Below are 13,795 nucleotides of genomic sequence, written 5' to 3' on the forward strand. Positions count from 1 at the left end.
CGATCTGACCATAAATGAAGACACATTTCTTGCCTCTATAAAAGTCCAAGGAAAGACTGTCACCGTTTTTAGTCTAGAGCAGAAAATGACTTCCAGTGTTTTGAATTTTGATAGAAATCACTCTTCCACTGTCATCAGTTGAAGTGGGTTGAAGATCTGGTACACTGTGGATTTGGTATTCAGACTACTCAGACTAATGTCCTTCATGTCATAAAGCCACCTGATTGGTGAATCAAAAGAGCACTCAACACAAGCAGACAAATCCTGCTGTTTTCCTGTTTATTTCATTAGCCTTATTAAACCCACTGTGTGGTCTGCATCTTTACTACAGCTTGACTCTCCTCGAGGACTTCTTGCTCTGCTGGGCTTCAATCAGTCTAATACTGCAGAGTTTGATGTCATCACGGGATGGACAGCTCTCTTCTTCTTCTTCATCACTCAGCTGGGGAGCGTCTGCGAGATGGGATAAAGAGAGAAAGGTAGATGCTCAGTCAAGATGGCTGCACAAACAACAGCCTTGATTTTTAAAGACAGCTGTCACACCTACCCCGTCCTAAAGAGTCAAAACTGGAAAGTAAAATAGTGTGATTTTCCTTAAATTAACATTGTTGCAGTAGGAAGCTTTAACCTGAGTACACTGATAAACCATCCGGCCCGTTCCTACTACTTTGTACTGACGAACAATTCACTGCACTGATGATCCTTCCCATTACGCTGCTTTGATTTGGCCCAGAGTGAGATTCCTGACTTTCCTGTTTTATGTTTGTTTCCCAATCACTTTGTTCATTGCCTCCATGAAAGTCAATACAACTGCCAGGTATCCCCTGGTATCCTTAACAGGTCAGTGTTGTCCTCTCCCTAACACTTGGCCATTGTTGTACATTAGCTCTTCGGTTGTATTTTTCTAATGCTGGAACAGACTAGCAGCCTTCTAAAGTATGACCTTAGCAGTGTGAAGGCTTTGTGAACATACACCAAAGCCTAATGCTGTTTTCTAAACTTAACTAAATAAACACATATGTTAATACATAACACAGCATAGCATTGTACCACCATGAAAAGACTTATATATGCACTGCTGTTAAAGCGAACATTAGCTATGTAGCAATAGCAAAACTTAGAAAAAGCTCCTCGGTTATAGGCAGCTGGAGGAATCCTGAGTCAGTCCTCACCTGTAGGGGTGGTCGGTCTCTTGTTGTTACTCAGCTCCATCGTATTGAAACTTTCCAGCAAACTGTATAACTAGGAAGATGCAAAGGCAAAGGTTGTGGAGGTTAACACATGAAACAGACTCAACAGAATCATGGTTACACCTATAAGACAACTTGAGTCTTTTCTAAAGAGACTGGAAGCTGAGAGGTATCAATTGAAACTAGAATTGCAACTAAAATATATATTTTTAAATGAACAATTTACACCAAATTTGATTCCTGACACTTAAAAAACTTACTTACAAACTGATGTAAGAAATACTTAGTAACTAAGTCATAAATGCATTAGAGAACTTGGAAAACACCAGTTTGATGAATACTGTCCATCAACCTTCTCATATAATGTCAAGTGTTTCTTTAATAGTTACATAAAATGAAATACTTAGGAAAGGAAAAAGTCCAGTATAACTATACTGACAATCTGCACAGAATTGAGGTTTTTGTAGTTCAATAGATGTTTAAAGTTTGTCTTATAACATTATAATAATAATAGCAGCACAAAATGTTGGATATATCACAATTATGAAGAACAGAAAATGTTAAATAAAAAGTATAAATAAATAAACGTGAACTAAATCATTAAATACATAAATAAATGTAGAAATATAAAAGTAAATACATAAATGAAGCTAGAAATGCATAAATTAATAAATGTAGAAATAATCAAATAAATGCAGAACTATAGAAATAAAAAATAAGTAGATGCAGAAATGCAGAAATAAAGAAAAATTGCATTTTTCACTACCAAAATGTATTTATTTTGCATTTATCTATGTATTAAATTATTTATTTCTGCATATATTTATTTATACTTTTTTTTTTTTTTTTTTTTACTTTTTTGTCCTTCTTATGCAATGGCCTGTTTTATCCTTTTTGGATTGGTCAGATGCAAACAGAACAGAGTGGCAGAGAGCAAACAGAAAGTATAAGAGATTTGTAGCACCGTCTCTTGGTCCATGTCTCTGGTCTCAGGTGTCTGCATCGATGTGCTTTGCAGTAATGTTGATAGGGGTGTGCTGATGTCTCTCAGTTTGTCTGTGCAGTCAGTACATTTTGGCCAGCGGAACCCCTGAAAAACAGTCAAAAGATTTGTTGAATACATCAGTTTATTTTGGTAAGAGTCCATCTGTGCTTTCCCATTGGTCACAAAAGAATAATACTGGCAAATGAAAATGCTAATATGATGGCGGTGCAAGATGGAAAAATCAGGGGATGATTACAATTACCCTTTATCCTGAAGGGAACATGGATATTAAGGGAATCATCAAAGTCAGTAGGATGAATCCTCTTGACCTTGAATGTCTGTACAAACCCTGCTAGCCAGCGATCAATCATATTTATCAGGTAAACTACTCCAGGATTGGACCAAATTGCTAGTGTTGCTATGTGTGATTAATTACACTAGCTTAGATGTAGATTAGATTTTTTCTTCCACCATTTAGCCATGCCAGTGGTGTGGCTGTTAGATTTGTGGTTTCGAGTGAAAGGTCTCTGTAGTAGGTGAATGGACTGCCATAAAATTTAGTGCAAACATTAATGCTCCTCTCTGGATGAATTGTAAACACTCTGATAATCCTCTGACTTTTCATCGAACAACATCAGCTCAACATTTGAATTTGTCCAGTACCTTTCAAATATGCAAAACACATGACATTCCTATAAACCTCAACTGCACTTTGTGTTTAGGGCTAACTAGCGAATGTTAGCATGCTTACGCACTAAACTAAGATGGTAAACATGGTAAACATTGTACCTCATGAACTTCAGAATTTAGCTTTGTCACTGTGAATGTGCTAGCATGCTGACATTAGCTTTTAGCTCAAAGCAGTGAGGTACAGTGTCCCATTTTCATACTACATGCTACTTCTAAGCTAGTTTTGAGTATGTAGCTTGTGTATTTACCTTGGACAAGTAGCAAACTGAAGCATCTTCAGACAAGACAGCATGCATATCTAGTATGCATACTAAATATGGGCGATTTATTTTTTTTGAGTTCTATTGATTTCTTTTAATGAAGTTTAATAGTAAGTGACATTTCAATGTTGCAGTTTGACATCTGACGTCATTCATTTACTTAATTTGCTTTTGGTGTGAATTTTAAAAGTATGTTGATTTTTTTGTATAACGTTACAACGGTATACCATGATAATTTGGTATATAAATTAAGAATGTAGGAAGGATTTGGGACAGAGGTTTAGTATTGTTACAGTGTACTCTCTTGAAAAAACCTGAATAAATCCTTTTAAGAAAGTAGTAAACAAATAGACATCCTAAAACAAATAGTGGGAAAGTTCAGGTCCAGACCTCCACGGGCACGGAGCTCATCCGGAAGTACAGGGTGTTGACCCCCTGCTCAACAGTGTCCAACAGATCCTGAGAATGCTTCAGACTGGCATGTAGTCGTTCAACATGGTTCCCTACAGGCTTTGCCTGGATTTGTTTCTTCAGCTTTTCAAACCTTAAAAGAAAACAGATGTTTTGTTTTAAGACACTCCACCTCTCACACTACATTTTAAAAGAAACCTCTAAACATGGCAGTGAAATGTTTCACTCTGCAGTATATGATAAAATTTTAATGGCCCCATTTGACAGTGTCACAGTTCTTCCTCAGTCATTCTGTCGTTACTACTGTTATTTCTCTTCAGTACAAAACTCTCCCTGTCCCAGCTGTTTAACAAGATTAAGTGCAGATCAGATATTGAATATGTCACTGTGTGACAACACACTTTGAGAATCGCCAAAGGTGAAGGGGGGTGGGATGAGAGCGGTGGAGGGTTGTGAAAACATCTCAGGAGAAATTAGCAGAGACATCAATCAGGTCTCATATCACACTACAAGAGAATGCTGTTAACAGAGATTACCTCACCATGCCAGTGATGAATCATCAGTCAAGCCGAAAGCACCTATCAGGAGAAGCTTTCAAGTAATCATAGTCGCCATTATCAAATCCTCCACATGGCCATAGGCATTAAACTACATGTGAGCTCAAAGACAGATGCAGTAATCCAGACTGATGGCTCATTGCATGTGGCAAATCTAGCATCTAGAATAGACTGGGTAGTATGAACAGACATGATACATTGGTTACTTATCCATATTTATTGTCTATGGAGTAATTTATCCTAGTATTGTCATACATTGCTACTAAAGTAAGTATTAAACTGCATCAGAAAACACATAGAAGACTAGATTTTTCTACCCTTTCCAAAAACAATGACATTTTCACAATAGCACATCCATCATGCAGTATTTCCCCAGCGGTAACTTTAGAGAAATGTTAGACTTCTCACAAGGCGTTACTGAGATATCGCATCCACAAGGCCAAAACCACATTTTGTGAGATCACTGTGACCTCGAACTTTGACCTTTGAGGCAGGTATTTATGTCTAACCCCCTCTCTTTGACATGTACAATTGGCCAAGGGGTATTTTAGTACAAAGCCTTGTTTTCAGTCGCTCCTGATTGTAATGTTAAAGTTACTGCATTACATGTTAATACAAAATCAACACTTCCTGTTATGGTTTGAAATTAACAACCCTCTAGCATTTCAGAAACCTTTCATTTCTTAACAGTGTAGTGTCTCATTTCTGGCTGCTGGTGTTTCAGTTGTTGACCTGCTATTCAGATCTGCTAGTTACTGATGACTTCTCTCTCTCCCTCCCTTTCTCCTGCTCTCTTTGCTTGGTGTGTCTTATGTTTAGTTATTACTCTTCCTGCTTTAAGTAATAATGATACATGTAATGAAAGTAGTTTATTCGCTGTAATGGAGGCGAGGCTCAGTGTATTGGAACCGTTTATCCTCTTCCCGTAGTTCCCGAGCAGCTGGGAAACCAGAGCGGCTCAATAGACAATAGGTGTAGCCCTAAGCCCCTGGTCAGTATCCATACACGGTCCGGTCATTTACCAGGTTTATACCCATTTGCAAAAAAAACTCTCTAAATCTAGATACAATGTGCTAAGTTGGAGCCACATGAGGCACTCGGCTGACCAGTGTCAGTCAGTCAGTCAGTCAGTCAGGGACATTCCAGATTTTATAGGGGTGGCCCCTCTGTTACGATCCAGCCAGAATATTGGTTAAACAGTTTTCAGTGTTTCAGCCCTAATTAAATGACATTGTTTTTTAAATAAATGTGTAAAATGTGTTGTGACCATCTGAATTAACCTGCACTTTGGCTCTACAAGTAACACGTGGTTTGCTATTTATTATTGGTTGATTAAGTAAAGATTGAATACAACACCTGAATATGACATGAGGCAGTAACACCTGAACACTGGATAACTCAGACTGTGTAGCAGTGTTTCAGTGACAATACCTTATAGCTGCAGGTTTCTCACTGAACTTGAGTTCGGCACACTGTAGGTCCAGATCAGCCAGGATTTGGGCGTCCTGTTCAATCAGTTCATCGTACTGGGTTTTCTCAGTGGCCAGCTGCTCCTCGGTAGCTCGCTGTGACACCATCTTGTTAACTAGCTTCTATTAAGACAGGCAGACACCACATGATTCAGCCAGACAACAGTGGCTTAAACAAGCTCTCTGGTCACATAATATACTGTAAAAATAATGAGTTTGACTTGCTATCAAAAATGTTGCATTAACCACTCAATGCAGCCATTGGCTTATTTGCAGTGTGTATCAATAGAAATAATAATTATAACAATAATTGTGTAGCATTTATCTTGTAAATCAACAAAGTGCTTCAAAAGACTGCCTTGATACCCATGAACTCACCCAAAATAATATGATTTATCACTTTACACTTTCATGTCTGCATGCTAAACTAAAGCTAAAGCAGCTGGTTATCTTAGCTTAGCATAAAGGCTGGAAACAGGCAGCCTAGCTCTGTCCAAAAGTAACAACATTCAGTTACTATATTTCTTGACTGGGCACAGAAACTTGATATCTGGCAACCTCAAGTGACAAGATGCCAGGAAATCGCTGCAATTTGTTATTTGCTGTTTTTGTTTCCTAACTGCCAATAAAACCACAACCTGTTGTTTTTGTTCAGTTTTTGTACAGATTGGACAAATAATGTTGTACTTAGGGAGCTGTGGAGGTGCTGGAAGCCATAGGTCATTACCTTTGGACAGAGACTGGCAAGCTCTTTTCCCCCTTTTTGTTTTTATACTAAGCTAAGCTAATCAGTTGCTGGCTTTAGCTTCATATTTACCAACAAACATAAAAGTGGCATCAGTCTTTCACTCTTAGCAAGAGAGCAAATATTTATTATTTAGTGATTTCCCAAAATGTCAAACTATCCCTTGAATTAATCTCACAAAAGGACACATTGTATAATTTGTTATGAAGAGTTAACAAATAAATCTAAATTTTATACCAACTACAACTTCATGAAAAATAAATTCAGCTGAGAAATATTTTCATAAGAAATACTGTTTGATCACAGCATCATGTAGTATAATTATATAGATATAGAATACAGTAGGTTTTTAGAAATCTTGGCTGTCCAGGCTCATCACTGTTTGTGTAACTTAATCAAAGCAACAATGATGTGAACACAATGAAACATGGTATCAACCCAGCAGGCTCAGGACATCAATGTTAAGTCACAAAGATGTTGGACTGAAATGTAGGACAGATGTTAAATGTTGTTTGGATGTCAAAACCCAACGTTTGCTAATTGACATTGTGACATTTAGCAGACGTTGGGTTTTGCTAACAACTAGAATGTTGGTATTTTGGCGTTGGCATGAGACGTTTAGAGGACACTGGAATTTGGTTACTTAACAACACAACTTAAAACCAACAAAATATCATCACCAGCTGTCGTCAGTATTCTACGTCAAATTGGCATTAGACATTGTCCCAACACTGAATTTTGGTGCCCAACATCACAACCTACATTCAAAGAATAATGGCCAGCTGCGTGCCTGCAGGGAATAACCAGATAAATCTGTAGTTAGTTCCTGTGCCAGGATTCAAACACATGAGCTGCTGATGTGCCCCTTGCTTTTCTATTTTTCTATTTCTTATTGTGTATTTTGCAGGGAACCTGTCTGCTACAACTGCTTCATTGATAATGAATATAAATGTGATTTGAAGTGAACTGACAACCTGGACATCAGCACAGCCCAGAGCTTCACTCACAGGCTCCATATCCTTGACTGGTTTCATGTCATACCCTGAAGCACCACTGAGGTCATAACACTGCTGATCTGAGGAGGCACACACAGCACATGTCAACACTCTAACAATTTCATTACATAACTTATTTAGGTTTACAGCATTGTGGCGTGTTAAGCAGAAGGGACAGGTAATACAGAGCTCACACTGCTCTGGCACACTGAAGGAAGTTGCTGCACCTTCAACAGAATCTGGACGTGCTTCCTCTTCTTCAGTTTCCTGCATATGAAAAATGATACGTAAGAACAATAAATGAACCTTAATCACTTTTACTTAAAAATTGATTAACATTATTTGTCTTCATCAAAATCTCCGATTAGGTTCTTTTCCACTCTTACCCGCTCTTTCATCCTGCTCTGTCCTCGTGGGCTCAGACGCCCAAATGTTTCCATATCCTTTTTTAGCTCCTTTACTTCTGTACTCAGTTCACACAGATGACCAGACATTTCTCTTCTTGTTTCCATTGTCTCATGTTCCACCTGAACCATCCTGCCCTGATGGGGTGGAAAGAAAGAGAAGAACAAAGAGCATCGCATTTTTAATCTTCGAAAGACCTGACGCAGGTTTGATGATTGGTTTTATTTAACCCTGAGGTCCACATTACGACTTTTCCGTTTTTTCATACCTTTGTGTTTTGCCTTATAAAATTGTCATTTTTAGCAAAGCTTCACTAAGTGCTGCACAGATTCAGAATCAGCACAACATCAGCTAATAATATATGCCACTCGAGAAAGACTTCTGTACAGTGTAATATGGGTAAGTAGCCCATAAAACAAGAAAAAAACAAAAAACGGACCTTGAAATTTTCCTTATTTTATAGATAAAAGCTGCAAACTATAATAACAAAAGAAAACTTCAGCATAAAAAGTTTTATACATTTCTTTGGGTTGTTCTAGAGGTGATTTGAACTTTCTGTCTTTATCTGATCATGAGTTCTGCTCATTTTACCCAGTGGAGCTTCTGAAAGCATCCCGAATGCCTCCAAACAGCAGTCTGAAATCCACATCAGACCTCGCCGTAGTCAGGTTAAGCTAAGTTTGTGCTGGTGAGGTCTTACCAGTGTGCCGTCTGCAGCAGCTTCTGCCGACTGAAGCATTTTGGTAACATTGTCCACCTTTGCCTGTCTATCGGCAACCGCACACTCTCTCTGCTCCAGGACCTGGTAAATATCACGGACCTCCTAACCACATTACAAAAACAAAACATTAGCTGAATTAGAGAACGGTTCAGTATTGTGGATCCAAGGGCCTGCATCTCAGTGTCCTGCTCTTTAGGGCTGGAATGTAACCTTTACAGATTTGAAGAGTTTTATTTCATTCATATCCATTTTGTAGTTGGCTCATGAAAGGAGACTGTGCCATTTAATATTAGATTGTATAATCAATTTCATAATGTCACATTTAATAACAACACATTTTGTTTGCATGACAGTGGTGATGTCACAGCCCTCTCACCTTTCAGCCAATCATGTACTCATGTCTCTCCTCAGCTAGCAAGTACAAAACCTGGTGCTAAAAAACTCTGCTACTAAATCTGTCCAGTTATCTCATACTGAGGAGCCAGTTGTAGCAATGCTTACTAGCTCCTGCTGGATAGAGCCAAGGCAGAGTCATCTCAAGCCCACCTAGGGAGCCTGCTAGGTGGGGTGGGAGGTAGCATGAGCAGCCTTGTTAAGCTAAATAAATAAAAGGAAATGTTCATTCCTGTGTGTAAGTGTTATGTTTATTTACCCTCTTTTATGATAATTAGTTGAGTTTTAATCATTTCTTCAATTATTTCACAATATATAAAAAATAAATATTTCACTCATGTACAGTATTCCACACAACTCATTTATATGAATATCTACTTTATAATTACTTATTCCTTAATCCGACATTCACAGGCCACACTGAGTGCATGCTGAGTTCTTAACTGAGTTCTAAACTGAGACCTAATATCAATGATTTCGTTCGATTGCTCACTAACATATAATCATTTACACAGACACCACAGCTGTACACAGCTGTGTTTGAAAATGTGTTTTCCTCTCACATTAAACATCATTCATACACATACTTGAATTCATTCTATCATAGCTGACAGTTATTATATCAGAAAATAAACAGGAGGAGGAGTTTCAGACACCGTAAGATGATCCAACAAGTTCTACATTTGAAGCATACTTAGGCCATAAACATGCAATTACGTACCATTTCTGTTTACTTTCTATTGATATGTTTAAACACTTGGAATTGTGGGTTAATTTTGAAAAAAATTAATGAAAACAGATAAAATACAACTAGCATGCATGTGTACAAAAGTCATGTGTACAAACACTGGAAACCTAAAAAGACAACATGCCATTATTGTAGTTGTTTTGTACTTCCTCAGCAAAACAACAGCTGCAGCAAATTAAGGCTTGTTTATTCAAGACAAGTTGCAGATGCATTTTTAATGACTAAAGGAGGAGTGATATACAATATTCTTCCATCCTTTTTGTTTTACACTCCTTTGTTTACATGTTTTTGCTCTTTTTGAATGATAGTTTTTAATCATTTATTCCTGTTAGCTCTAATGCAATCTTATTTCACTTTAGTGCACTTAGAAAGAAGCAGAAATAGAGCTACCAGACTTTTATTCTTAATCTTATCAGTATGTACTGTATCACAGATTAAAGTCCTAGGGACACCAATCCCTCCTAATAAACTTCTAAAACCTCCTTTCATATAGAGGTTGACGGTGTATGAAATAGCATAACTCACCTGCTGCAGGTTCTCACAAATGTGGTGATAGGTCACCTGGATCTTCTTTGCCTCTGTGGTCTTCTTCTTCATTTTCTCTGTGTTGTTCTCCAGCTGTCGTATATGCTGACAGCAGAAAATAAAGCAAGAAGTTATAGTCTGTAATCAGTATGTGATAGTAGGATATCAGAATATAGTGTTGGCTACAACTTGAAATGTAAATGAACACATCCAGCATTAGCTGTCCCTCTGTGGTGACACTGGTGCACTTGTTCACAAAGACATGAGAGTTGTGCTGAGCAGGTTTAGTAGATGCCAGCCCAACTTTAGACATACAGTCAACAGTTTGATGGGCGCCAACGAGCGGAGAAACATTTTTTTTTGTACTAAGTTTGCCTTTTTAGGTTTTACCTTTTTGCACCACATTCACTGCAGCAACTGTAGCAAAAATATGAGTGTATGAGTTTCTTGTAAAACAGGATTTGTGCACCTGCAATGAAGAATTTGAGAAGGTGTAACTGTGTGTTTGTGGAGAGAAAAAAATCTACAAGTGTGCAACTCCTAGAGCATCTTTTCTCTGTGACCTCAAATTTACTATTTTATACAACTACAAATCCTACTGTCACAGGTGCTCAGTTGTTTTGCATAATTGCATAATTAAGCCCCATCTACTTTTAAATGTCTATCATTCAACACAAGCCACTGTATACACTGAACATAAAAAGATTCATCACATGAGCCTGTTGTCGGATCTTAATGTTTATGTTTTATGTTTTTATGTCTTTATTACGGTGGCCGGTTTGACAACACGTGTTGCAAATACTCACAACACAATTTAAGTGTTTCTAGGGGGACACTAAAAAGTGATGAACCGGCTGCAATGCACTTGTTGTTCAATGACTTGTGACTTGTAACACATGGATGCATTATAATACATCCATGCAAGTGCGTCCCAGCTGGGTTCATCTTTTTTCTTTTTTTTTTAATATTACTTTTTGCCTTAATTCCTATAGCAACAGTGAGAGATAGAGGATGATATGCACCTACACCTTCATGGTACACGCTCTGCCAAGTGAGCCACCTGGGTGTCCCCCGCATCACTTTATTGTGTCCCCTGGAAACACTTCCATTGTGTTGTGAGTATTTGCAGCACGTGTTGTCATATTGATGAATATGTTTTCTGAATTAGTTTGTGTTTTGTCTATTTCTCTTAAGTTGCAGTGTGTTGAGCCACCGTACTTTATGCTGCATTGCTATAAAAATAATTTCCTCTTGTGGGACAGTAAAGTGTGTGTGAACATCTCACGCACATTTAGCTGAGATTTGCCAGAGCCAAAGTGGATAGCCAACCTATGACGCTTGTGCTTAGAGCGATGGCAACTGTAGCCTCATGGGGAGAGTGTGTAGGACCGGGAGGTGCTAATAAGTATGTCCAGTGCAGTTAGACGCTGACAGATGACATTAGATACATTTTCGAGCCTCTAGAACAGGCTCTTGACAGCAGTATGTACAATGTTTTTGGGAGGTGGGGACTGTGAGTGAGTTTGTAAGGCTCCAAAATGTCTCTGGAGGGCACACTTACCTGCTTCAATGTGTCTTCATTGTTGTAAGTTGCGGGCTGAAGTTTCATTGCTTTCAGTGACTCCTGCAGCCTCTTTAACTTAGCTTTTTTTTCCTTCACAGCCTGTGTGAGTCTGTTGTGTTCATTGATCAGTACAAACCTCCCCACCTTCTCTTGTTCAAGTTTTTTCTGAAAGATAGGAAAATAAAAAAAAAAAACATAGATTAAATTTTAATAAACTTCCACATTTAGAACATTTAAAACACTTCTTTTCTAATAAAAGTCAGAGTGAAGTTGGTGTGTGGTCATATGGGCACTTAAACTAACAAAACACAAATAAACCACCAAACATACAAAACAACAACTAGGAGCTTACCTCCAGAGGATGTCCAAGCCTGGACAATGGCTTTTGTCTTGTAGTATATTTGTCATTGTCATCCCAGACCTGTTTTGATGGACTGTTCTGCGCTTCAACCCGTTTGTCTGGAAATGAAAATGGACCTTCATTAAGCCTTTCAGGGAGCTACACTCTGTGTCTCCTTGAGGGTGATTTTATGGAGGACATTTTACTTGATGGCAGTTTTATGAGGGTACGCCAGAGTGTAATTTCATACTTTAACAATATAGTGCAATATATTTTCTTCACTTAAGACTACTTGACCTTAAGGAAAATTAGCTAACATTAATGTGTCACTGGTCATATAAGCAGCTTATGAATTCCTAAAGCACATTACTATCTTATTTTGATGACATTATAAACTTAGTTAACTTACATATATATACACTGTTGCCCATAAAGTTGGAATAATTTTGTTTTCAGTTTAATTGTGGTTTAATTTTCATTGTGGTATGTTTGGAAGAGATTGACTACTAAAGTTTTGAGAAGATATACACTTTATCTGTCAAGAATAAATCACATTGTCATAATCATTTCATGGAAAGAGGTAAAAAATATTTTATTCCAACTTATGAGCAACAGTGTATATATATCTATATATCTATATAAATCTATATAGATGTATATATGTGCCTCTGAACAGTGTTCCTAGAGGGCCATTTGTTATTTTATGTGCTCTGCCGGTAGATGGCATTGGGAACAAAGGATCTCCTAAAACTCTCTCCAGCACAGCCAGATAGGACGTTTGCTGCAACTGTAGCTGCTCTGTCCTGCCAGAATGTTGTGGAGAGGATGGCTGGTATTGTCCAAGATGGCCTCCATCTTACATTGCACGCATCTGTCAGTAAGTAAGCCTGGTAAGCCCAGACTCCTGCCAACCACAGACCCAGCTTTTTTGACCAGCTTGTCCAGTCTCCTTGTGTTCATGTCTGACATGCTGCCGCCCCAGTAGACTGCAGGATAAAAAAGTTCACTGGCCACCACTGACTGATAAAACATGTGCAGCATTTCACTGCAGATGTCAAAGGACCTGAGCTTCCTGAAGAAAAAAAGGTGCACACCGAGGTATTTATAAGCGTGCATGACTTCAACGTCCTTCCCTCGAATGTTGACTGACTGAAGGGGGTGGCTGGTGGTTATCTATACTAACCAGCTGACTAACACTAACTTTTTAAATACCTGAGATTTTGCTCCGACGCAGAGGTGGAGTCCTTCCATCTTTCATCTTTGAAGAAGAATTCACATCCATTTTTATTTCTACCTAACCACTGAAACTAACTAGCTGTTACCTGCTAGTTTACGACAGGTATCGTGTTTTTTATTCCGATGTACTCAATGTTTTGAGAGCTGTATTTTCAAATGGTTCAATTTCAAATGAGTGCATACCAACACCTGCCCCCTTAGTTACTGTTGCTACGCAGACAAGAGCAGGCTGTGTTGGTTAAAAATGCTGTCTCTGAATGACTTTGTTCCAGCTGACTTATTTTAAATTGACAGGCTGAGGAGCCACACATAGCCACATGATATCTAAAACACACCAGTCATTTTTGTTAAATGCTTTATGTTATGTGAAATATTGAAGTTGAAGTTGAAATGATATTTAATTTCAACTGCACTTTCTGTGGTTGGAATACTGTGGCCCCAGTCTATGGGTGCATGACCCCTATAATCTTTTAACAAGCACCATAACTGGTATGTTTGTCCCTCTGGAGTCATTAATTTCAAAAATCCCTCTTGAAGTTTCAGGATGGCCACCGTTTCCTG

The 13,795-nt window shown here is 38.2% G+C and overlaps 1 protein-coding gene across 4 annotated transcripts; it reads right to left on the reverse strand.

Annotated features, from left to right (window-relative positions):
- Window positions 1–262: 262 nt before the first annotated feature.
- Window positions 263–13,430, reverse strand: LOC130169832 (myosin-3-like). Of its 4 annotated transcripts, none has more exons than XM_056376849.1 (13): window positions 13,211–13,429; window positions 12,011–12,117; window positions 11,656–11,823; window positions 10,095–10,199; window positions 8,408–8,530; window positions 7,689–7,844; window positions 7,530–7,569; window positions 7,282–7,382; window positions 5,525–5,685; window positions 3,516–3,669; window positions 2,155–2,280; window positions 1,173–1,242; window positions 263–453 (listed from the first exon to the last, which is right to left on the reverse strand). In XM_056376849.1, exons 1-13 carry the CDS (start codon window positions 13,278–13,280, stop codon window positions 326–328), a joined length of 1,509 nt encoding a protein of 502 aa, XP_056232824.1. In that variant the 5' UTR covers window positions 13,281–13,429; the 3' UTR covers window positions 263–325. The 4 variants fall into 4 exon arrangements, with proteins under 4 accessions (XP_056232824.1, XP_056232825.1, XP_056232826.1 ...); XM_056376850.1 differs by having other exon boundaries at window positions 7,315–7,382; window positions 13,211–13,428; XM_056376851.1 differs by lacking the exon at window positions 8,408–8,530 and having other exon boundaries at window positions 13,211–13,430.
- Between the last annotated feature and the right edge of the window lie 365 nt (window positions 13,431–13,795).

The sequence above is a fragment of the Seriola aureovittata genome, chromosome 5 (assembly GCF_021018895.1).
Source record: "Seriola aureovittata isolate HTS-2021-v1 ecotype China chromosome 5, ASM2101889v1, whole genome shotgun sequence".
Taxonomy (NCBI): domain Eukaryota; kingdom Metazoa; phylum Chordata; class Actinopteri; order Carangiformes; family Carangidae; genus Seriola; species Seriola aureovittata.